Here is a 25,980-nt window from a genome sequence, read left to right as displayed (position 1 = left end):
AATTAGAATTTGGAGGAACTAGAAAACCTGCTTACCTCCAACACAGATCTGTATACAATAAATTCTGTACAAACATGCTACAGATGGCTCCAGAAAGCTTTTGATCTTTTAATTCCTCTGACAACATCTACATAGAACAAAAGAAAACATGACTCTTTGATGAATCCATAATTTTAGATCAAAACACAAATTGCTAACTGGCTCAAAACAGCAAAAACTCAACACTAGATATGTCTGCACAAGACAACGAAATATACAAGTCAACAATAAAAAAACAAATCAAAACGATACAATTCCAGCCGAATCCACAATGCAAAATGCACTAATAAATAATTTAATAAAAATACTTTCAGAATTCCGAAGGCTAAAATGCACAGAAGCTACCAATCCCATTTCTCAATAATTTTGTGACAAACTGGCACATCAGTACACAACTAAAGTTAAATTGTTACTTAACCAACAAGAAAACAGTTTGAAAGAGCCACTGAGCTGACCAGCTTTTGGAGATGCACCTGTGCGCCAGAGAGAGGTACTGAGACTGCGGCAGCCTTCACAGCAACCCCAGTTGAATTTCGTTTTTCATCTCAACTGATGAAGGATAATATCCAGAAACACATGTTTCTAGAGATTTACAGCACTAACCTGCCCCAACTTTGGCGAACCACTACAGCTAAAATTCAAGTAAGCAATCACTGTGAACTGCATGTACCACAATGCTAAGGGGCTAACTCTGCCGGGAGGTGCGGCAGTGTGCTCCCATCCCCCTTCGGCAATAAAAAAAACACTAACAGCCTCAATCCATTTGCAACAAAACCCTCCAGGGAAAGGCAAACACAGTCTCTATAAAGAATTAAAACTGGCTTTATTTCTGGATTGAATCCAATCGATTTTGGCATTTGTAAATGCCTGCTGTCACTACCAAGGGCAAAATCAACAATTGATGGACAGAATGTAGAACAATGTCATACATTCACCCCAGTACAGAGATCTGGGCCTAAATCCATCGTTTTTTTGCTCACCATGCCGTTCCAGTTTGAACCCAGCCATATGCAAATCAGTCTTGACCCTGTGCCTCATGGGAACAGTCCAGACCGAACTGCCAAACCAGGTCCTCCCTGGACTGGAAACAAGCATCCTAGGACCGGTTTCTGGCATTTCAGCCGTCTTCAGCCAGGCTTGCTTGATTTTCAGTGGCATGGAGAGCAAGGGACCCACGTCTGGGCATACCCTTTCCACTCGGGGTGACAAATGCAAAATCAACAATTGATGGACAGAATGTAGAACAATGTCATACATTCACCCCAGTACAGAGATCTGGGCCTAAATCCATCGTTTTTTTGCTCACCATGCCGTTCCAGTTTGAACCCAGCCATATGCAAATCAGTCTTGACCCTGTGCCTCATGGGAACAGTCCAGACCGAACTGCCAAACCAGGTCCTCCCTGGACTGGAAACAAGCATCCTAGGACCGGTTTCTGGCATTTCAGCCGTCTTCAGCCAGGCTTGCTTGATTTTCAGTGGCATGGAGAGCAAGGGACCCACGTCTGGGCATACCCTTTCCACTCGGGGTGACAAATGCAAAATCAACAATTGATGGACAGAATGTAGAACAATGTCATACATTCACCCCAGTACAGAGATCTGGGCCTAAATCCATCGTTTTTTTGCTCACCATGCCGTTCCAGTTTGAACCCAGCCATATGCAAATCAGTCTTGACCCTGTGCCTCATGGGAACAGTCCAGACCGAACTGCCAAACCAGGTCCTCCCTGGACTGGAAACAAGCATCCTAGGACCGGTTTCTGGCATTTCAGCCGTCTTCAGCCAGGCTTGCTTGATTTTCAGTGGCATGGAGAGCAAGGGACCCACGTCTGGGCATACCCTTTCCACTCGGGGTGACAAATGCAAAATCAACAATTGATGGACAGAATGTAGAACAATGTCATACATTCACCCCAGTACAGAGATCTGGGCCTAAATCCATCGTTTTTTTGCTCACCATGCCGTTCCAGTTTGAACCCAGCCATATGCAAATCAGTCTTGACCCTGTGCCTCATGGGAACAGTCCAGACCGAACTGCCAAACCAGGTCCTCCCTGGACTGGAAACAAGCATCCTAGGACCGGTTTCTGGCATTTCAGCCGTCTTCAGCCAGGCTTGCTTGATTTTCAGTGGCATGGAGAGCAAGGGACCCACGTCTGGGCATACCCTTTCCACTCGGGGTGACAAATGCAAAATCAACAATTGATGGACAGAATGTAGAACAATGTCATACATTCACCCCAGTACAGAGATCTGGGCCTAAATCCATCGTTTTTTTGCTCACCATGCCGTTCCAGTTTGAACCCAGCCATATGCAAATCAGTCTTGACCCTGTGCCTCATGGGAACAGTCCAGACCGAACTGCCAAACCAGGTCCTCCCTGGACTGGAAACAAGCATCCTAGGACCGGTTTCTGGCATTTCAGCCGTCTTCAGCCAGGCTTGCTTGATTTTCAGTGGCATGGAGAGCAAGGGACCCACGTCTGGGCATACCCTTTCCACTCGGGGTGACAAATGCAAAATCAACAATTGATGGACAGAATGTAGAACAATGTCATACATTCACCCCAGTACAGAGATCTGGGCCTAAATCCATCGTTTTTTTGCTCACCATGCCGTTCCAGTTTGAACCCAGCCATATGCAAATCAGTCTTGACCCTGTGCCTCATGGGAACAGTCCAGACCGAACTGCCAAACCAGGTCCTCCCTGGACTGGAAACAAGCATCCTAGGACCGGTTTCTGGCATTTCAGCCGTCTTCAGCCAGGCTTGCTTGATTTTCAGTGGCATGGAGAGCAAGGGACCCACGTCTGGGCATACCCTTTCCACTCGGGGTGACAAATGCAAAATCAACAATTGATGGACAGAATGTAGAACAATGTCATACATTCACCCCAGTACAGAGATCTGGGCCTAAATCCATCGTTTTTTTGCTCACCATGCCGTTCCAGTTTGAACCCAGCCATATGCAAATCAGTCTTGACCCTGTGCCTCATGGGAACAGTCCAGACCGAACTGCCAAACCAGGTCCTCCCTGGACTGGAAACAAGCATCCTAGGACCGGTTTCTGGCATTTCAGCCGTCTTCAGCCAGGCTTGCTTGATTTTCAGTGGCATGGAGAGCAAGGGACCCACGTCTGGGCATACCCTTTCCACTCGGGGTGACAAATGCAAAATCAACAATTGATGGACAGAATGTAGAACAATGTCATACATTCACCCCAGTACAGAGATCTGGGCCTAAATCCATCGTTTTTTTGCTCACCATGCCGTTCCAGTTTGAACCCAGCCATATGCAAATCAGTCTTGACCCTGTGCCTCATGGGAACAGTCCAGACCGAACTGCCAAACCAGGTCCTCCCTGGACTGGAAACAAGCATCCTAGGACCGGTTTCTGGCATTTCAGCCGTCTTCAGCCAGGCTTGCTTGATTTTCAGTGGCATGGAGAGCAAGGGACCCACGTCTGGGCATACCCTTTCCACTCGGGGTGACAAATGCAAAATCAACAATTGATGGACAGAATGTAGAACAATGTCATACATTCACCCCAGTACAGAGATCTGGGCCTAAATCCATCGTTTTTTTGCTCACCATGCCGTTCCAGTTTGAACCCAGCCATATGCAAATCAGTCTTGACCCTGTGCCTCATGGGAACAGTCCAGACCGAACTGCCAAACCAGGTCCTCCCTGGACTGGAAACAAGCATCCTAGGACCGGTTTCTGGCATTTCAGCCGTCTTCAGCCAGGCTTGCTTGATTTTCAGTGGCATGGAGAGCAAGGGACCCACGTCTGGGCATACCCTTTCCACTCGGGGTGACAAATGCAAAATCAACAATTGATGGACAGAATGTAGAACAATGTCATACATTCACCCCAGTACAGAGATCTGGGCCTAAATCCATCGTTTTTTTGCTCACCATGCCGTTCCAGTTTGAACCCAGCCATATGCAAATCAGTCTTGACCCTGTGCCTCATGGGAACAGTCCAGACCGAACTGCCAAACCAGGTCCTCCCTGGACTGGAAACAAGCATCCTAGGACCGGTTTCTGGCATTTCAGCCGTCTTCAGCCAGGCTTGCTTGATTTTCAGTGGCATGGAGAGCAAGGGACCCACGTCTGGGCATACCCTTTCCACTCGGGGTGACAAATGCAAAATCAACAATTGATGGACAGAATGTAGAACAATGTCATACATTCACCCCAGTACAGAGATCTGGGCCTAAATCCATCGTTTTTTTGCTCACCATGCCGTTCCAGTTTGAACCCAGCCATATGCAAATCAGTCTTGACCCTGTGCCTCATGGGAACAGTCCAGACCGAACTGCCAAACCAGGTCCTCCCTGGACTGGAAACAAGCATCCTAGGACCGGTTTCTGGCATTTCAGCCGTCTTCAGCCAGGCTTGCTTGATTTTCAGTGGCATGGAGAGCAAGGGACCCACGTCTGGGCATACCCTTTCCACTCGGGGTGACAAATGCAAAATCAACAATTGATGGACAGAATGTAGAACAATGTCATACATTCACCCCAGTACAGAGATCTGGGCCTAAATCCATCGTTGTTTTGCTCACCATGCCGTTCCAGTTTGAACCCAGCCATATGCAAATCAGTCTTGACCCTGTGCCTCATGGGAACAGTCCAGACCGAACTGCCAAACCAGGTCCTCCCTGGACTGGAAACAAGCATCCTAGGACCGGTTTCTGGCATTTCAGCCGTCTTCAGCCAGGCTTGCTTGATTTTCAGTGGCATGGAGAGCAAGGGACCCACGTCTGGGCATACCCTTTCCACTCGGGGTGACAAATGCAAAATCAACAATTGATGGACAGAATGTAGAACAATGTCATACATTCACCCCAGTACAGAGATCTGGGCCTAAATCCATCGTTTTTTTGCTCACCATGCCGTTCCAGTTTGAACCCAGCCATATGCAAATCAGTCTTGACCCTGTGCCTCATGGGAACAGTCCAGACCGAACTGCCAAACCAGGTCCTCCCTGGACTGGAAACAAGCATCCTAGGACCGGTTTCTGGCATTTCAGCCGTCTTCAGCCAGGCTTGCTTGATTTTCAGTGGCATGGAGAGCAAGGGACCCGCGTCTGGGCATACCCTTTCCACTCGGGGTGACAAATGCAAAATCAACAATTGATGGACAGAATGTAGAACAATGTCATACATTCACCCCAGTACAGAGATCTGGGCCTAAATCCATTGTTTTTTTGCTCACCATGCCGTTCCAGTTTGAACCCAGCCATATGCAAATCAGTCTTGACCCTGTGCCTCATGGGAACAGTCCAGACCGAACTGCCAAACCAGGTCCTCCCTGGACTGGAAACAAGCATCCTAGGACCGGTTTCTGGCATTTCAGCCGTCTTCAGCCAGGCTTGCTTGATTTTCAGTGGCATGGAGAGCAAGGGACCCACGTCTGGGCATACCCTTTCCACTCGGGGTGACAAATGCAAAATCAACAATTGATGGACAGAATGTAGAACAATGTCATACATTCACCCCAGTACAGAGATCTGGGCCTAAATCCATCGTTTTTTTGCTCACCATGCCGTTCCAGTTTGAACCCAGCCATATGCAAATCAGTCTTGACCCTGTGCCTCATGGGAACAGTCCAGACCGAACTGCCAAACCAGGTCCTCCCTGGACTGGAAACAAGCATCCTAGGACCGGTTTCTGGCATTTCAGCCGTCTTCAGCCAGGCTTGCTTGATTTTCAGTGGCATGGAGAGCAAGGGACCCACGTCTGGGCATACCCTTTCCACTCGGGGTGACAAATGCAAAATCAACAATTGATGGACAGAATGTAGAACAATGTCATACATTCACCCCAGTACAGAGATCTGGGCCTAAATCCATCGTTTTTTTGCTCACCATGCCGTTCCAGTTTGAACCCAGCCATATGCAAATCAGTCTTGACCCTGTGCCTCATGGGAACAGTCCGGACCGAACTGCCAAACCAGGTCCTCCCTGGACTGGAAACAAGCATCCTAGGACCGGTTTCTGGCATTTCAGCCGTCTTCAGCCAGGCTTGCTTGATTTTCAGTGGCATGGAGAGCAAGGGACCCACGTCTGGGCATACCCTTTCCACTCGGGGTGACAAATGCAAAATCAACAATTGATGGACAGAATGTAGAACAATGTCATACATTCACCCCAGTACAGAGATCTGGGCCTAAATCCATCGTTTTTTTGCTCACCATGCCGTTCCATCATTTGTTGATTGTAACGTAGTCACTACCAAGGGAGCATCCTGGCGCTAGGTGGTGTAGCACAGTCAGAGGCTGTACTGTTGAATTAACAAAGTATTTGATACTGTAGGTCAGTGAAATGGTATTCCAGTGACAAATTGGATCAGAAGCCATAAAGAGCCATGTCTTCAGTTGTTTCCGGAAGATGGGTTCTGAGACAATGAGTTTCAACTCAGTAGGGAGCCGGTTCCAGGCCTTTGTCCCTAAAAACATAAAAGATCTGCCTTCTTTAGTCTTGAGCCTGAAATTAGGAGGTTTAAGGAGATTCACAGCTGAAGATCTCAGAGACCGGGGGGCCGTGTAATGGGTGAATCTAGCCGTGAGATACTTAGGACATACTACTCTGTAGGCTCGAAAAGTGAGCAAGATGATTTTAAAGAAGACTCTCTTGTGAATTGTCAGAAAATGGAGAGCTTCTAAGGCTGCTGAGAAAGACGAATGGCGTGACTGTTTTAGCACTAACCTGGCAGCTGCATGTTGGACTACTTGCAGTTTATGAAGGGTTTGTTTCGTGGTCCTTGCATACAGGCTATTAAAGTAGAGTAATCTGGATGTAACCAATGCAACTGCCACTGTTTTTCTAGCTGAAAGAGGAAGGTAGTCAAAAATGTTTTTTTGTGATTTATTTACATTTAAGAACATTCGTGCCACTGTCACAGCTTGAGGGTGGACTGATATAGAGGAGTCAAATTTCACGGCCATATTTACCACTAACTCTACGGTTTTGGGGGGGGTGGCAAAATTGAGCCACCATGTCTTAAGATCAAATGTGATGTGCTTGCCTTAAAGCATGATCTCCGTTGTGTCGGTGTTGCACTTCAGGTGGTTAGTTTGCATCAACCGAATGACCTCAGTTAAACATCTTTCGAAATTAGTTTCAGAGCCAATAGACCCTTTATCCAGGGCAAGGATAAGCTGTGTATCATCGGCGTATGACGTGGTTTCAATTCCAAAAGAGGAGATCGATGAGATTAGGGAGGTCATATGTAGGTTAAAAAATGCAGAGCTGAGGGACGAGCCATGCGGAACTCCGAGGTTAGTGTTTTTCAGGAGAAAGGTATGGCCCTAATACTACTGTCAGTAAGAAAAGTTTCCAGCCATGCTTGGGCCAAATGTGAAATGCCACACTTTTTAATCCGCTGTAGTAGTGAATCGCGGGAGATGGTGTCAAATGCGGTTGCCAGATCTAGTAGAATCAGCCCAGCATTCTTACCAGCGTCCCAAGTTAGCTTTTGAGTATCAGCCACCTCAAACAAGGCTGACTTTGTAGTGTTTGGGGCCGAAGCCAGACTGCCGAGGATGCAGGATATGAGCCTCTTCCAGAAATGTAATAAGCTGGCCATTGACCACTTTTTCCATAATTTTACACAAGGCAAGAAGAAGTGAAATAGGTCAGAGGTTGGAAAGATTTGATGGATCTGCTATTTTTCTGAAGGTGGTTAATGGCAGCAAGTTTCCAATCTTTTGGGACTTTTGCAGTGGACAGTGAAGAATTTAAGATCTCATTAATCACTGGGTTTACAATATCCATCATTGTATGAGGGATGTATGGTGGGCAAGAGGGATCTTGAGTTACAGGATAAAATAGCTTTTCGGGACTAAATCTAGGCTAAAACTCTGAAACGCTTTAAGGGAGGCTCCTGTTGAACAGGGTTGTTCTTCTAAATCAGCATTTACCAGGGAGGGGAATGGGAAATCTAAATTCACACTGCATCTTGAATCTTGAGAAGTTTATATTCAATTTTTTGCTAGCTTAATCTGCCCAGGATAGATTTTTAGAGCTGTTTTTAATTGAATTAAATTGTCAGCCTTATACGCTCTCCTTCAATTTCTCCAATTGTTTGCAGCGGAGATGATAAACACCTAGGGCTTGGGTATACCAGGGGACTGAGGGCTGGGTATTCGGTTTCCTCTTTACAAATCTTACTGGGGATAATTTATCACTGACCTGGGAAATACAGGTCTTACATTCTAGGGTATCCTCTGTTACCTGTCCTGGCAAGGCGAGTTTCAAAACTGATGCACAGCTAGATAACTTCGGGTCAGACGATAGTTTGGCACATTTACAGGCTTTAGTTAGTACTAAGTTCTAAGGGTTTAGGAGCTGCTTAGATGACTGCAGATATATACTAAAAGGGATCAACATAAGATCAGACTAAGGCTGTTGGATAGGGGATTCCACTATGATATATGGCAAGTTGAAACAGATTCCATCTAGGGTGTGGCCTCCAGAATGCGTGGATAGGGTCGCAAACTGATGGAGCCCAAGTGTAGTTAACATATCCATTAAGTTAACAACATAAGGGTCATTTTTACATTCCAAATGGAGATTGAAATCTCCTAGGATAGTAAAATTGGATTACGGTAGGACCAAGGGGCCTAGTGTTTCCCCTAGGGATGTTAAGAAGCTGCTGCTTGGCCCAGGGGGCCGGTAGATGAGCCCTCCTGCCATTGACAGTCAGGAGCTAAGTTTGGAACAGAATCCAATACTTTCTGCCCCTTTCAAATGGTCTAAATCAAATGTCTAGCATTGGAGAGAGTTCTAGAAGTTAATTGTTAGCCCACCACAGCAAATGATCATCCTATCCTGTCTAAGAATGGAGTATTCAGACACTAAAACCTAAGCAATGTCTGGATTGCACCATTCCTTTGGCCAGGTTTCTGTGCTAAAAAGAAAATCCAAACCATGATCAAGGAGTAGGTCATGGATTTCTTGAACATGTTTGCATGAAGAGCGAGCATTAGCATTAACAAGACCACCACATAACGATGTCCTGCTTATGTTGTTTGCAAGAAGGGATGTGGAGTCAGGACTGGTTCGAATAGGCACTTTGCATTTAAGACATGTCAGAGGGCCATTCATTTTGCTGGGGGATATCCACGAGTCACAAAACACAGCAGTATCATTTAATGATCTTAAAAATACGGAGGACATTTTTGTACCTGGCTGTAAACGTGCATCATGGCTGGTGCTGGTCGTGTACCGGATGCGGACAGGCGAAGGCGGGCTTGCCTTTGGCGCGCCTGCGGTGTGCATCCCATTAAGTACCCTTAGTCAAGAGCCACTATATCGCCACAAACCATCAAAATGGCCGCTCTACGAGGACAACTGAAAGAATACGCAGTGCAAGTGTAGGCAAGAAGAGATATTCCATAGACGATTGAATTAAAAGAGCCCCTAGCGAATATTACACCGGCTATTACATTGACAGAAACAATTCCTTTTCAAATTCTCTCCGTATTCAGAAACAGTTTAATCCTGTCAAAGCAAGAAAGCCACCTTCTTGCCCCCGACCCTTGTGGACCTCAAATCCTCAAAAACATTCCATCAACTTCAGTGGCCATCCCAGTCAGAACACTCATCAACAACTCCTTCAAAGGAGTTTTCCGAGCAGACTTGAAAAAGGTATGCATATGCTGGTTATTAAAAAACCTAACCTTGACAATCAAAACTCAGACAACTACAGACCTAAAGCAAACAGACCATTTCTGGGCAAAACTTAGAGAGGGCAGCCTTCGCTCATATGCCACACTTCCTGTTGACAATTCTATACTTTGACTTACAAACTGCATTCTGCCCAGGAAAATGCACTGAATCAGCCCTAATTTCTATCTGGGATGACCTTAAAACATAGTAGACCAGAATGGGGTTGCTGCCCTTCTTCTCTTGAAACTTTCAGTGGCCTTCGACGCAGTGGATCTGATTTGATTTAATTTGCTAAGCGTGATGTATGCCCTAGGGCATCTTGGCACAACCTGCAATGCGAAAAACAGAGACCAGGATATAGTGTCTACAGAGGGAAAGTGAACGGCCATGTTTAAGTGACTTTCTGAAAGCTGGAAAGTTGGGTATTCCTTAAGTGCTCTGGCATTTGATTCCAAAGAAGGGATGTGACGTGGGAAAAGCTTCTACCTCCCCAAAAGGCTTTGTGGATGCGGAAAGGAGACAGCTACCTGTCTGCGGATGAACGCAGTAATCTGTTTGGGGTGTACCATGAAACTTGTTTTTTCAGAGATTCAGGAACTTGAAGGTACAATGCTTTCTGGGCAATACTAAATGCTTTAAATCTAACTCTTTGTTTGACAGTCAACCAGTGGAGTTTTTCCCTAGCTTTAGTAACAGGTTCAAACTTTTTGATTTTCTTCAGGACCATAACTGCTGCATTTTGCAGTCTCTGAAGTCTACCCCACAGCAGATGCCCCTAGGGGGCATCAGGGCATTGAACCTCTGCCACTACTGTTCGCATATTTCAGCTTTTATATGAAAACAAACTATCCCACAGAGCGTTTGTTTGCATGTAAAGGCTGTAATGTTAGGTTGGAAGCAGACGAGGGCTCCAGTACCTGTTTTGCGCAAGTATCAGGCAGGAGCTGTTACACCCCAGCCTAACACACAAAACATATCTGACATGCTGCATTAGCATCACGCAGTGCCGCATGTTAGCTAATGGAACTTCAGGGCTTGACAATCACACGTCCTTTAGCCCAATCAGAATATGGAATAGAGTAAAAGGTCTAACTTGGTGTCCTCAACCCTATTCCAGCTTCCGGGTGGAAGCTCATGGGTCTGCCTCTGGCTGCTGTAGAGAAATGGGAGTGTCGGAAAGCGTGTCTCAGATACGTTTTTCTGAATTTAAGTCTAAATGTGTTTGTCTGTGTGATGGAGATTGCATGTGTATGTATTTATGATTGTATTTGTGTGCTTGCCTAAAAATGTATGTATGCATGTCTGCTTGCGTGTGAAGTATATGTCTGCCCCGAGGCAGAATGCTGGATCGTGCTGTTGGGCCCTACCACTTCCATTGTGCACCAGCCGCCACGGAGTCTACGCAAACACTCTGCTGGGCTCTAACAGAGCTTTGACCACAGTTTTCTTTAAGTCTGATGGTAAAAAAGGAAGAATTTTCCTCAGAATGTTTAGTGTATGAAAGCACGAGGACGTTAGGTGGTTGGTTTGGTCCCTAAAAGAAAGATTTGTATTAAAGATTATTCCGAGATTCCTTATTTTAATAACAGGGATTGGAAGAGAGCCCAAGGCTTGTAGCCACCAAGATTTATTCCAGAAAGAGGTATCCCGCCTGAATAGGAGAACCATAGTCTCCCCTGAGTTTAGTTTAAGGCAATGGGGAGTATTCCAGTTGAAAATGGCACTCATGCATTTGTTAAAACAAGAAGCCACCTCTCTTCATTGTTGTCGTTTGAGGGGACAATAATTTGAGTGTCGTCCGCATACAACATTGTAGAAAAACCGCACAACCTTATCAATCCCATAAGAGGGGCCACATAGATATTGAATAAGGTGGGACAGGAGGAGCCCTGCGGAACACCACAAGGTAAGGAGAAAGACTTTGACCTAAAGTCTCCCACATTAATCGTTTGTTCCCTTTCATCCCGGAAGTAACAAAGTAACTTGAGAGCAGAGCCTTGGACACCTATCTCTAGCAAACGCTGTTTCAGAAACTTGTGGCTCACTGTGTCAAAGGCTGCGGATATGTCCAAAAGGACCACTGCAGCCTTATCACCACGATGAAGAATTGCCCTGACCTCTTCTGATACTGTGACAAACGCTGTCTCTATACTGTGAGCTTTTCCTAAAGCCAAATTGGGATTTGTACAGAATACTGTTTTGATCCAGAAAAGTTGAGAGACCGATGTTGAGATGTCTTTCTAGCCCTTTAGTTAGGAATGGAAGTCTTGATATCGGGCAGTAGTGATTTTCTTCAGCAGGGTCAAGAGATTGTTTCTTTAGAAGTGATAAAATGGAGGCCTTTTTCCATTTTGTGGGGAAAGTCCCAGTTTTTAAAACCTTAAACAGCGAAGAGAGTGGAAGTGCAATAAAGTCAGCTATTTTGTGTAGCTCTCTAGCAAGACAAGGGTCTGAGCGAGCGTTCGTGAGAGATGGCTGGAAACTCACTAAAAGCCAGTTGACTTTGATCTGATTGAGTGATAGCGTATATTGAGTGGTTAGTTCCACTGTTGACAATTAGGTAATTGAAGGTATTCAATTACCTAATTGTCAACAGTGGAACTAACCACCTTTGTTCTTCAAATAAGTTGGTAGGTTGGCACAAAGCTGTTGTATTTTAGGTGAAACAGAAGGAGTAGAGAGGCTGGATACTGTTTGAAACAGCTTCTGAGATGAGTTAGCAGCAGATCTCAATTTTCGGAAAAAAGCTAGTTTTTTTCAGAGATGATCAATCTCTTATATTCCTGAATCTGTAGTTCATATCTCTGTTTTTCATGTGGGGCGTAGTTACTTTGTCAGATCTTTTCCTGATGATGACACTTTTTTTTTTTGCCCGAGTTTCTCAGAGTACTAGGTGGCTGATGGGCATGCTCTTTGGTTAATGACGTTCTTGTAAGGGGCCAATTTGTTTGCTGCTTCATGTATCCAGTTAAAATAACATTGTATTGTAGTGTAATTGCATTTATATAGCGCTTACTAACCCTGATGAGGCGTCAAAAGTGCTTTTTGGCGAGTAGCACACTACTACAGAACCCATAAAAGATTTGTGGTGAATTAGTATAGTGAAAAACGAAAGTAATTTGAGTGGTGGATCTGTTAGTCAGTTATTTGGATTGAGAAGGATAGTGGAGGGATAGAAGAGGGAAAAAGGTTTGCATTTTTATATAGTGCTTACTATCCCTGATGAAGCGTTGAAGCGCTTTTTCAGCAAGTAGCACGATACTCCGGAACCCATAAGTGGTGAATTAGTATAGTGAAATATGAAATTAATTTGAGTGGTGGACATGTTAATCTGTTATTTGGATTGAAATGAATAGTGCAGGGATGTTTTAGAGCTCATAGCAGCAGGAGGCTGGGGAAGAGTAAGAGGTGAAGGGTTTAGAAAGACTTGTTTTGGGTATATCGGAATAGTAAAAAAGAGGTATGAGATGATGCAAGGAGGGGAAGAGTAGGGAAGAGTCTTGAAAGGCTTATTTTGGGGATCATAGTAGTGATATGGGATTTGGGATGAAAGAGTGGAGGTAGAGGATATATTGATAGAAATATTGGGTAAAAAATAGGGTACTGCATTGGAAAGAGTAGTAGAAAGAGGTTTGAGAAAAGTCAGATAGTTGAGGTAGAGGATATATTGAGAGCAGCGAGGTCTGGGGTTTCTGATTGGGAGGACTGGGTGGACTCCAAGTTCCTTATTAGTTCCAATTCCTTTCCTTTGTTCCATGGCCTGACCAGTTTTGATCACGACACAAATCCAAAGAGTTGAGAAAGCCGGAAAGAGGGTACAGCTCTCACTTGGATCACATCATATCTACACAACAGAATGAATGAAACTTCACTCTCTTATCAACCATACAACATTAAAGCAGTCCTCAACACTCAATGATCTCACCCATGATTTTCAACCTCTACATGAAATCATTATCAGAAGCTGCAGCGTCGACATGCCAAAGGCAAACCAGTCTGCGCCTGGCCGAGGCCAGCCACTATGCCCAAAAATACACCTATTCTTCAGACGACTATAAACACCTCCATTCCGTAGTCATCAATTAGTCCCCTCGCACGCCTACTGAAACTACACAAATTAGAACTTTAAAATAACGCCACGCCCAGCATGTACCCGACCAGAGTAATTGAGCCATCTGTCACCGCCATTGCTAAGAACTCTACACCCTACTATCCACTGTCCCAAAGCTAACCAGCTAATGGTTACCCATGTCAAAATGCGTTCATTGGTTAATTACCAAACAGATATTTCACCTACTAGACTCTGAAGAACCTGACATCCTTTTCATAACCAAACTGTGGCTCACTGACGAGTCTTTGCCGGATATCCAGCTGCGCTCCCTGAAGCCAACAGACCAACGGGTAAAGTAGGTGTTGGCGTAGCATCAGCGATCAAGAAACACCTTAGATTCTGCAAACTAACCCCGCTAAACATTCGGGCTGCTGACAGCCTTATGATTAAACTTGAATCGCAATTCCCACCTTATATGCATTCTTATGTATAGACCACCAGACTACATAAACACTACCCACAACTCTTTGCTGAGTTAATCTCCCCTTTTGTCATTGATCATATAAAAATATTGCTAGTGGGCAACTTCAACTACTGGACAAACGAGGATTAAGGAAGGCAGCCATCCACCGACTTATCTGATCTCCCCAGTAGCCTAAATCTCGAACAACACGTGTTCTCGCCTACCCATATTACAGGCCACAAGTTAGATCAAGTTTGGTCCATAAACCTATCCTTGTCCAAACTCACAGGTTTCCCACTGTGAATGGCCTCACCATTACTTGATCATATTTTCACTAGCTCAAGTGGTCCCCCTAAATCTTCCTTCTGGTCCTAGAATCCTCTCCAGAAGCTGGTCTTGAGTAGACATTAACTCCTTCTTCAAAAAGAAGAGAATGGGTGGTTCCAGATTCTCAGTAATTGGCTCCTACATCTGGAACTCATTCCCCCTCGAGATTTTAGAACAGCTCCCAGCTATATGAAATTCAGACAACTATTAAAACATGGCTTTTCAGACAAGTATACACATAAAGCACCTTCAGCAGTTTGATCAGTTACCATCACCCCAGAGCCAAGAAATCGACTGGTGAACGTGCGCTCAATAAATATCAGCAACATAACATTTGTACGAGCACAAAGCAATACAGGGCATCAGGAAGAAAATCAAAAAATACACACAACAAAGGAACCTACGCTAGTGAATGGCTCCCCGCCTCAAACTTCCTACGTACAAAAAAAATACCATGGATGGAACATCTTTCTCTGTTCAAGCAGCCAAACTATGGAATTGGCTGCCCACAAACATACCATTGAATGACAAAAATCTGAGCTTCAGAGGATTAGTCAAGAGCTGGGTCTTCTCCACATGAAATCTACATGCACAGTATAGTGTACCATAACAGTATGTTCAGATATGACAAACTATGCTTCTCACAGTATGGAGATTAATCTTTTGTTACATATCTGTCAATGTACATTGAACTATGCTTCCTGTTGTATGCAGATACATTTAGATTTGTTATTAAACAAAAAAACACTACGCCCTTCAATCTTTGTCTTATCCCATCTCAGACTCATTCCAAACCTGTCTACTATGAACGCCCAAACATACTTCTCATGTTTCCCCTCGCCTTTTTTTTTTTTTTAACAGATTTTATTGATTTTCCGTAGTACCAGATGGGCCAAGCCCGGCAAGCAACGTACATTTGAAGGGCATATTGTAAAAACTCTAGGTACTGAAACTTTTCCACCCTAAAGGTCTGCGGAACATCAGACGAGAAAAAAAAAACACCCCTCCCCCAACCGCGCACCATACATACCATAAAAAACATAGTACAAACACATTGAATGAGTGTCCGTCTACATCTGTGTAACTATCACATTAAACTGGCAAGTCATTTACCACTAGCCGTTCAAGAGGGTCTCGGTTTACTGGCTGCGTTATAAAGGAAAGTCGATACCTCGATATTTGGCCCACCAGGCCCAGACCTTCACATGCTTCTGTGGACAGCCCCTTGACTGACACACCGCAATCTCCACAGACATACACCGATCCATGGCCTCCCCCTCCTTTTTACTTTTTAGCAAATTCATCCAACTAATAGGCACACAATGTCCATTTTTCAAATCTATTCGCATCATTCTATCCTTACTCTAAACTCTACTTAACACACAAGGAATCAAGAGCAGAAACTTAACACAACCAATGTACAACGAAAGAAAGGACTTCTTACTAATCTTGCAACTATTAAACTTTAATCTTGTAGCAAGCGTTATATAAATATAATTTATAATTACAATTATTGGCTTTGTGTATGTCAGTCCATTATAAAAAGCACCTGGCGCAGAAAAAGCCAACTGCAGCAACCACCATGGAGTGGGAGAGGTGAGGAAAGATGCTTAATGCCAAATGGGGAAGAGCCAGGATCAGCTGAGAGGCTGGAAGATGGATATTGAATCAAAAGCCAAGCGCAAATTGGTGGGACAGCAACCAAAAGCCACCGGCGAGATGCAGTACTGATCACATGGACGTGGGGGGAATGGGGGGAGGAATTTAATAAAGAAAACACAAGTTGGGGACAGGGAGGATGGGATTAGCTGGAGGGTGGTATAGCGTGAGCAGAGAAAAGGGAATAAAGGGGGAGGCAGCATACAGAAGAAAGGGGGGAGAGAGAGCAAGAAAACACACGGGCTCATATGGAGTGCTAAAAAAGACAGCAGTTCCCTCAGTGTAACCAAAGAAAGGATACAAGTCATCCAATCAAAAGGATGGTAAAGAAGCTATGCTGGAGGGAAGGGATAGACACAAGAGGAGGAAGAAAAGCCTTACAATAAGAAGCAAGCTGGGGAAAGTCACAAGAAAACAAACCAATTGTAAGCAGTAGGCTGACCCAAAGGACACTAAGTATTGGCATTGTCCACAAAGGGCCTAACATATCTTGAAACACAAAGACAACTGATTATTACTTCAGCATGACGGCATTAAGAAAATATAATGATTAAACCAAACACCCTAGCAAGTACAAAAACGCGTAATGTAAAGTACGTAAAGTAACTCCCTTTGGAGTTATGTAATATTTTAACCACCTCCTAGTTTTGGAAGAAACTGAAGACAAGACTTTTTAATATAGCCTTATAGCCCGCCCTAGCGGGCTATACCGGCTATTAGAACATTGGAATGTTGGGAGCTCCATTGATGACAATGGAGTGCTCCCTGCTTCTACGGGCCGGTATAGGCCCGCAGAGCAACATTCCAATGTTTTACAAAGACCTCTCGGAGCTCGAGGGGATTTAAATCTCCTTGAGCTTCAAGAGGCATTTGTTTTATTTGTTAGAACTTTCTGCCCTCTAGTGGCAGAATGTTCTAATAGCCTTATAGCCCTTCGTAGCACGGCTATACCGGTTATTAAAGTCCCGTTCCCTTGTTAAAAGTCCCTCGCCTTCGGCTTGGGCATTTAACGCCAAAGCCAATAGATTACCAGCCATTATAAGCCCGGAGCACTCCATTGATTTCAATGGAGCTCCCAACATTCCAATGTTCTAATATAGCCTTATAGCCCGCCGTAGCGGGATATACCAGCTATTAAAGGCCCGCTCCTGCGTTAAAGGTCCGAGCCGAAGGCGAGGGACTTTAACAAGGGACCGGGACTTTAATAGCCAGTATAGCCCTGCTACGTAGGGCTATAAGAATATTCTGCCCTCTAGCGGCAGAATATTCAAACAAATAAGACAAAGGCCTCTCGGAGCTCAAGCACTCCATTGTCTACAATGGAGCTCCCAACATTCCAATGTTCTAATCAGGCTTAATGGTTAGGCCTCTCTACTAGTCAACAGGTGCGGTGCATAGCGCCAGGACACTCCATGGTGTACCAGAGTGCTTTAACAAATGCCCTTTTACTTTAATTGCGCACATTTGATAAGGTTTTTAAAAGGTGTTCTACTTTCTGTAATAAAACCTAACAGGTACAAATATTCAAATTACTGAGATTAAATAAATACAAATTCATGCTTACTTCAGTGCATTTAAAAGGCCTTCCACCGAATCTGGAGGCTGCTCCTTTAAAACCTTTATGCAACCCTTCATCTTGGGAGAAAAGAACAAAAGAAAAACACATTACATCTCTATGTACATTCAACAAACGTTTTTGCAAATACATAAATCCTTTAACATAAGCTACACATACAAATGTTAGTTACATTTTTTTGCAAGTTAAGATGGCGATCATAAAAGGAGCCCAGTGTTTGTTTCCCATAGCCAGAAACTGTTTTGTAAACAGCACAAATGTTTTACAATTCTTAGATTTGTTCGCCAGAGCTTAAAAATACCAGCACTTGAATGAAAGGTTAATACAGTCTTACTGGCAGAATTTCTACGTAGAAAACCCTCAACATGACCAGGTTTTGCTCACATCCTCTTCACCTTTCATGAAACCACTGAAGACTCTCCTCGCGGCAAAATCTCACCTCCTACTCTCCTGCCAAGAAAGTCACCCTTCTACTTCACACTGAGTGCAGACAAAGGTAAAAGCTTTGGCAGCAAAATGGTACAAATTTGGAAACTTCATCTGTTTAGTTTTCATATTTTCACTGCCTTTCCATTGTGAAGTTTCCTCATTCCCACGCCCAACGCGAAGACCCCACTGCAATAAAGCGCTGCCAAAACGAATTATTTTTATTAACTTTGCACCTACTTGTGTCACACCTGCATCTTTCCTCCACCCAAATGCAAGTAATTTTGCAAGGACTATAATTGTTCCAGTTTAGTCTATAATTTCTTTGCAACAAACGCATTATTAAGAGGCCTGTCCGTAACAAAAAAAAAAAACATTTAAAAATAAAAAGGTATACCATCCTTAAAGAAGCATTGACAAATAGAATACGTCTCGCCTATTTGAGAGGTTTTGGCTTTGTGAATATGTTTAGGAGTCAGCAAATCAGAGTGACAATGAAGCCAACGAATGGTTAGCAATGGGCGCGCGCGCTCCATGCCCCTGATTATACAGAATACAAGGCATGCGCTTAAGGCAGGCGCAACATTATCATAAGCTATTTCTATCTGACACTGGTTTTGAGGTCACTGCTGTAGGCACGGTGATAGTAAAAAAGCATGATCACCAAGAAACTAATTCTGGATCTCTTTTGAAGCACATCCAAACATACCAAATGTCCCCGAAATCCAGGTAAACATTGAAAGATATATGCATTATGGAGATGTACATAAAATATTTTAATTTTATTTTTACAGTACTATATATAGTGCGAGTTCGGCCAAGGAGGCGTATAGTGTTTTCAGCACCAGTTACATTATACAAGGTAATTTTTTATTTTTTTTATGTAAATAAAAAAGCAAATGGAGTGGAGTGCCGGCTACAGAAATCTGCATTGAATCCGACCGTCACAAGTACTTGTGGATGAAACCTTACTTTACTGAAGCCGGGGAGATAAGTGTGCGTTTCTTTTGTTTTTTAAGGTGCGGCCCTCCGATAATGACATGCGAGTACATATTTAAGTTGAGAAGTGAAAAAATATATTCCCTTATAGAAAGTGCTCCTCGCCTATTGGGTCACAGATAACAAGGAGCCGCAAAAAAGCAAAGGTCACCTATTTAATCACCATAGGGATGATTCAGGTGTTCATCTTTTTTTCTATTGAATTTTGTAATATCAACGAAACACCACCAACAGACATTTCTGTGCACTACACAAGCTCAGTATCATAACTCCCCGAACCTCCTCGGATCGGCTGCCTCCTCCCTTCAACACTACAACCTCCAGCGGCATGAAAATCCTCAGGGATGGGTGGTGGAGGCCCCTTCTCAGTGCATGCCGCTTCAGCTGCTCTCTTTAACAAGCATTGGCACAGCCAATAGGTCTCGCTTTTGGGACCTTATAAGTATTTAGTTATGCAGCACAATATCCTTGGTGCAACAACATCAACTGTTGCATGGCTAACTACTTACAAGGTCCCAAAGACGAGTCCTATTGGCTATGCCAATGCTTGTGTTTACTTGAGAAGAAGTCCCTTACCACAGGCTAGGGATAAAGGAGCAGTCAGTCCAGCTTCTGCAGACCAGAGGCCACTGTAACAGGGACCAACAACATTCTCGAAGGGCCATCGCATCTTCACAACAACCTAGGTAATGTCCCCTGCATTTTAATGTTAAATGATAATAAAGCCATGATTTATCGATAGAATTCTACGTTTTACAGGAAATTTGAGAGATGGAACAACAATTTTATGAAATGCAGACAAAAGTAAGATAACAAATACCAACCGAAAAAACAAACTAATATGTATGTACTGTAAAGGTGAACTCATGAACAATGCATACAATACTAAGGTAAACAATCAAGCCAAGTTTCAACTACACGATGTGGGGAGTGTGACAGGAGATGACAGACCAACAAATCAAACAGCTCAGCCATAAGGACAACAAGCTTTGCTGGAAAAAACAGCAAATCAAATGCCCAGCTGTTAGGAAGAGTTATACAAGTGGTAGAGCTATGAGTGAGGCATGCAGCCTCAACCTAGGTGATAACTCTTGTGCAATCTCACTCACTACTGGTGCAGGTATTGTTTATTGCAAAAAGTAATACATGGTTTTGTGGAAATTTAGCTTGCGAACTGAACATTATCTGCGCCATCTTGTCTCTCCCCAGCGCGACACACAGGAAAGCGCACGCAGCCATTTTTAGGCACCCTGGTCTCTCCCTGCTCATTGCCGATCGCCAGCGCGTCCCCCTGGCGCTGCGAGCATTCCCCCGCGCGCCGGCCACCCCCGCTCTCTCATACACAGGCCATAAACCCTCTCCTTCTGCGCGACCCTGCCATGGAACCACATCCCACGCCTGACCGACATCCCATACATGGTCATGCATCTCTTTGATAACCCCCTTCCTCTGCGCTCAATTGTCCGAACCGATCCCAGGCCATCACCTAGCCCTGCGGATGCAGTTTATTGCCCCTACTGTAAGGGAAACACCCCACATTAAAGGGATTACAGTAGATCAAGGCCCCTCACCCCCTGAGACCCGACCGGTCACACACACACCCCCGGGAATTGGCGGAAAGCCCAGCTGTGTGATAGCCATCTCCTACTGTGGGTGGGGTGGGGACTTCCACTGTAGATATGTGTGAGAACGAGCTTGAAGTGGGGATTCTGAGGATGTTCTTTTATGTATCAAAGCGATCTCAAAAATGTGCCATGTATGATAAACCTGCAATAAAGTCATAAACCTGTGTATAAGAGGCCAGGCCTCAGAGATGCAGTTAGAGCACCTCATGACGATACCTTGCTGTCTGACCTGATGTGTTCTCCTCCGGAGAGAATAAAACCTTGTTTCCTGCCTTCCAGTCTCCGGCGCCTGCCTCTTTGTTGGTTTAGCATCGAATGGTATAAGAGGCGATTACCGCCGGGCAATACTTGAAAGGTTATTGACTACGACTGCCGCTACCATTTTTAACAGTTTGTGCTTTCTACAATACTCTCAGAGTAACAACACAGTACTACAAGACTATGCAAATGGAAGAAATGTGCTACACTAGTGATGAAAACTTGACAAACATTAACAAACCTTTTGATTTGCTTTTGAGAATGTATATATTCAATCTTGTGCTTGTGAAAAGCATGTAATTTTCTCTACAAAACAAATTATGGATCAATATGTTTCGCTTATATAAAGTGCTTTACTAATCTGTAGAAGATGAAATGGTATTCCATCAAATGCAATTTAATTTTCAAACATATGTACCATGCTCTCTTAAAACTAAAATGCCTCAGCTCTACCCACATCAAATAATACATTTGTTATAATGTATTTAGGGTGCAATTCACGAAACTACCAGAAAAAAACATTGTAACTTTGCTCACAGATAATTACTTTTACATTTTGAGTATATTTCCAAAGTTTTGGGAATTCAAAATTACTTTCATGAGAATTTTAAAAAACTACACTCGTGTAGATACAGGAGTACTCAGCTATTTCTATACGTGGCACTGTAACAGCATCTTACATATGGAAGGTTTTTGTACTTTTAAAATGTACTCTTTTTCTTTAACCGTTGGGAAAATGTTGTTTGTGATTGAGAACTCACGCTCCCCCCAAAATCCCCTTCCATTTTAAGAGGATTTCCTTGTTGCTCGCGCCTTACAAACACATTTACTGCCTGCATTTGCAAGAAATAAAATCTGCTTGTGTTTCCAGGGTGAGGATATACTTACTAATTATTTGGTGAATACCCTCAAACTAATAAGTGTGTATGTGACTGTGGTTTGTTGGTGGGCAAGCACAGAAACACCTGAAAAATCTACCCCTTGAACTAGAACTGCAAACACAGAAATTCCATCATAATGGAAGAATTTTGAGTGTGCAAATCCAATTGCGAGAATAAAATAAAATAATTTGAGTTTCTAATCGCAAATTATATTTTTGTGCACCTAACTTGATCTCAGGTGCCCCAAAAGGTTTGAGAATACATGCAAAAAACATCCCAATGCGGAGAGCCTCTGTCTCTCGAACCCCAAAGACGTTTTACATGGCAAGTGAAAAGATTTACCTCAGCCATTAGGACTAAGGGTGTAATGCAGGAGGGCCGTATCTGGGCTGAAGACCACTATGTGGACATTCCTACAACATTGACCACCCATCAGGCAATTTTTCATGGACTGAGAGGCCAGGAGATGTGAAAATCGCATCACCATTTAAGGAAGCAGGATGAATATATGGGAGTTCACCGTGGCTGGTGGAGAGTGGTAAGAGCACCCAAGGCTTTAATAAATTCTCTGATACATAAATAAAAGCTGCGTACAGGTATTTTGCTGCTAAGAGATATGTTTAAGTTTGTTCTGGCAATCACAAAACAGAAGCATCACTCAATGGGTCTAGCTCACCTTCACAGGCACAAGGGTGCAGCACCTAAAAACAATGTGCGATAAGGTGTGAGCACCAGTTACCAATCACAAGATTAACGAAGTTGGGGGACTTACCCATGAATGACTAGGGACAATCACATGCCTTTGTTGGTTGTTGAACAATTACACAGGTGACAGTCAATCATAATGAAAAGAGATGAAACACTACCTATTGACGTGTTAACATTGTCAAAGCCTTGCCCAAGAAAAGATGACATTCCAAGGGAATATGGGGTCTAAAAAGAACATTGCAATTACATTTTGAGCCATCTTGGCGAAAGAACTGTTTAAAGAAAGATCTAATTATACACTCCCTGAGAACATGTTGAACTTCCTCATTACCTCTTCTTCGTGGTAAACGTGGGTCTGCTATAAAAATCACATTTGATAACGTACGTTTACATAAAAACCGTGCGTCTTCTCATCAGCCAGTGAAAGTTGAAACCGTGGCTGGATGTGCTTTAATGACAAACTGGTTATTTGCTCTCTTCCTGTACAGCAAGCTCAGTGTCAAGTCTCTTCTGGCCAGAAAGGCTTCATCCCTTTGGGCCAGTGTCTGCAGGTGGGTCAGTGTCTACAGATTTCAGTGGCTACAGGTAGGGCAGCGGTCCTCTGCCGTCATTTTATTGGGGCAGAAGCCTTATATGTCTGTTTCCCCTTCCTTTGGACAACGAATACGAAAAAATAATCAACAGGCTGGAGCACAGCATTGCAAGAACTTTAGGCAGATGTTAGGATATTGCAACAGTGAATAGGTACGCTACAGAAATGCAGACTATTAAAACTAAGCTATACAGTGACACCCATCTACGAACGCTTAACAAGAAATTAATTTTAGTTTTTAAAACAATACGAAAGCCAATAAACAAACATGAAATACACTTGAATCATGCATGTTTGTCATGACCTTCGTTACACAATGCCATCATCCCCGGGTCACGACTACACTACATATCCCAGGACGCCCTTCTCGGCCGTCTCGGAGCACCAGAACCAGCTAGCCTCCAGATTGGGAGGCTATATAGCCCCGCCCATGCCGCGAAACGGGGCTTGAAAATCGCTCCAGTTCTAGTTCCCCGCTCACGCCAGGCGGACGGTGTTCCCCGCCGGAGGTCGGGCGTGCTTCTAGCTTCACTATCCGAGCCTTTGGATCGACTCCCGGAACCTACTTGCCGTGTGAAGGTAAGACACCAGGCGGAAGGTGTGTCCCCGCCGGAGGTCGGGTGTCTTCAACGGTACTTTGACCAAGCCTCCCGAACTGCTCAACAGGGGCCACTCGCTCCTGCGAGAACCTCTTCATGTAATTTCCCTGACTTAGCAGGGTTACCCGTTTTTCTAGGCACTTAGGCCAGTGCACGGGTATTGGACCCGCTTTCTTGTGCTTTCCCCAGAGCTTCCCCGATTCAGAAACCCCATCGGCAGTACTCTTGGGCTGCGCGTTATCGCTGTGAGGAAACAGCGAGAGAAACAGCGCTTGCCACAAACTAAGGGGGACGCTTCTACCTAGGTGCCCACCGTTATTAGGGGGATTATCGGAGTACACCTCATCCCTTTAAGGTAGGGAAGGGGGGGGATTGCCTTCCAATGCCACAAGCGTGTTTGTTCTGCAGGAAAGACTCTGTGACGCTTACTCACCGTTTATTCTGTCTTTTTCAGTTGGCGTAAAACGCCCGTGCGACAGGCCTGCCGATTCCTGAATCGTTCCTACCCCACAGAATCCCGTGTTCCTCCCTCCTTTCCCGGGGGGACGTCTGTTCGTAGAGCAGTGTAACTCTCTCTGGGGCACGACGCGCCCTCGGGAAGTAGGGAATCTGCATCAGACCGAGTACTCCTCAACACGGTCACGACAGAGTTGCCCGTGAAGAGCGAGTGGTTATAACCATGGTTGTTGATTTGAAAGACGTAGATTCATTATAAACAAAGGGGAGTTTCTTAGAATTGTGCATGGTATCTGCATGGGAGAGTGTGCTCATGAAAAATTTGCATTGAAGCTCTAAATGTGTCGGTTTATTACAGGTATCCATGAGCGTTTATAAGACTATAGTGTGGTACTGCGGCTTTGTAGGCATATAGTTGGTTGGCAAGTATGCATGTGCATGAACACATACAAGGAAGTTGATTAGAATGTGTTATAATAACTATACATATACCTACGTATGATATGATGACCGTCAATACGTGCAGTCACTTAGAAGATGACATCGTGATTATACCCAAATTCAATTACTGTGCTGCTGCTGCTTTTCAGTAAATAACTTGCGGTGTGCTCTTATTGAAAGGGTCAATCAACTAGGTACATATCGCCAAGCACTGAATGTATGTCTTTGCGGAACACAAAGCTAAATACGATTCCACAACACATCCTTGCAAACAAACAAAACTGAGTTTTACGAGTGCAAAGGAGGAAACACTCATTCAACGTTGACCTATTTGTTCTCCAAATTTTATATTCTGCATGACTAAGCAGAGTGTGGAGGCTGGAAGGGCGGACTTCCTTTTAAATGATAAGATAGAGAATATGTCACTGTGTGTGATAGTTAAGGAGCAAGTCAACAAAGTGGAGAGCATTGTTGTTTATTTTACTTGCGTGTGGATGGGGCCGCATAATTTCCAAAACTTCCTGGTCCCCAACCCGACTGACTACAAATGACCTGATGCGCCTACAGGGAAAATATACCTCCCTCGAAGAAAATACAACTCAAACACCTCAAATCAGTGTGTGGTGTACTCTGCCAGAACCAAGTCGTACCCGAAATCTGACCCTCAGCTTCGCTACATTCCCTTAAGGACAATGCTACACATTAATTCACAGCCGCACAGAAAGAAAAACACACAAGAGGCACAGTTCAAGTCAAGCATTAGCCCTCACACCGGACATTTTCCATATACGTATGTCACTGATGAACACACACTACCGTAACGTTTTAACATTCATTAGCTATCACAGGACAACCCGTCCCAAATCGAGCAGAAAGTGCCTATCTTATTCTTGCGCATCCCACCAGAAAACCGTAAAATCCGATTGCCTCCGATTTCCTTTCTACTCTAGTTCAAGAAGTGAAGAAAAGGGGTGGGAAAGGAAAAGAAGGTTCGCCTATCCCGGAAGGGTCCTCCTCCAGCTGCTGCCCCGGAAGAGACGGCCATGCCGCCCCAGAAGTGTTCGCCTACAGGTTGTTTCCGTTGGTTGGTGCTTTGTGAGTAGTACCTTAGCAGACACCGTGGGAAGGTGGCAAGTGTCTCCGGGCCGTGGAGATCGAAAACTCGACGGTGAGAGCAGCCGGAACAAAACCAAACAGGAGGAGTCA

General features: G+C 44.3%; 1 protein-coding gene across 16 annotated transcripts in view; it reads right to left on the bottom strand.

Annotated features, from left to right (window-relative positions):
• LOC146816773 (CYFIP-related Rac1 interactor A) overlaps nucleotides 1-25,980 on the bottom strand; it is a 300,974-nt gene that overhangs the window by 10,345 nt on the left and 264,649 nt on the right. For all 16 annotated transcript variants that reach the window (XM_085610657.1, XM_085610663.1, XM_085610648.1 and 13 more), the window contains one exon: nucleotides 17,778-17,848. In XM_085610657.1, coding sequence (XP_085466783.1) covers nucleotides 17,778-17,848 — 71 coding nt within the window. The remainder of the gene's footprint in view (nucleotides 1-17,777; nucleotides 17,849-25,980) is intronic.

The sequence above is a fragment of the Triturus cristatus genome, chromosome 6 (genome assembly GCF_964204655.1).
Source record: "Triturus cristatus chromosome 6, aTriCri1.1, whole genome shotgun sequence".
Lineage (NCBI taxonomy): Eukaryota > Metazoa > Chordata > Amphibia > Caudata > Salamandridae > Triturus > Triturus cristatus.
Note: the sequence above shows the minus strand (reverse complement) of the source record. Positions and strands in the feature narration are given on the sequence as shown.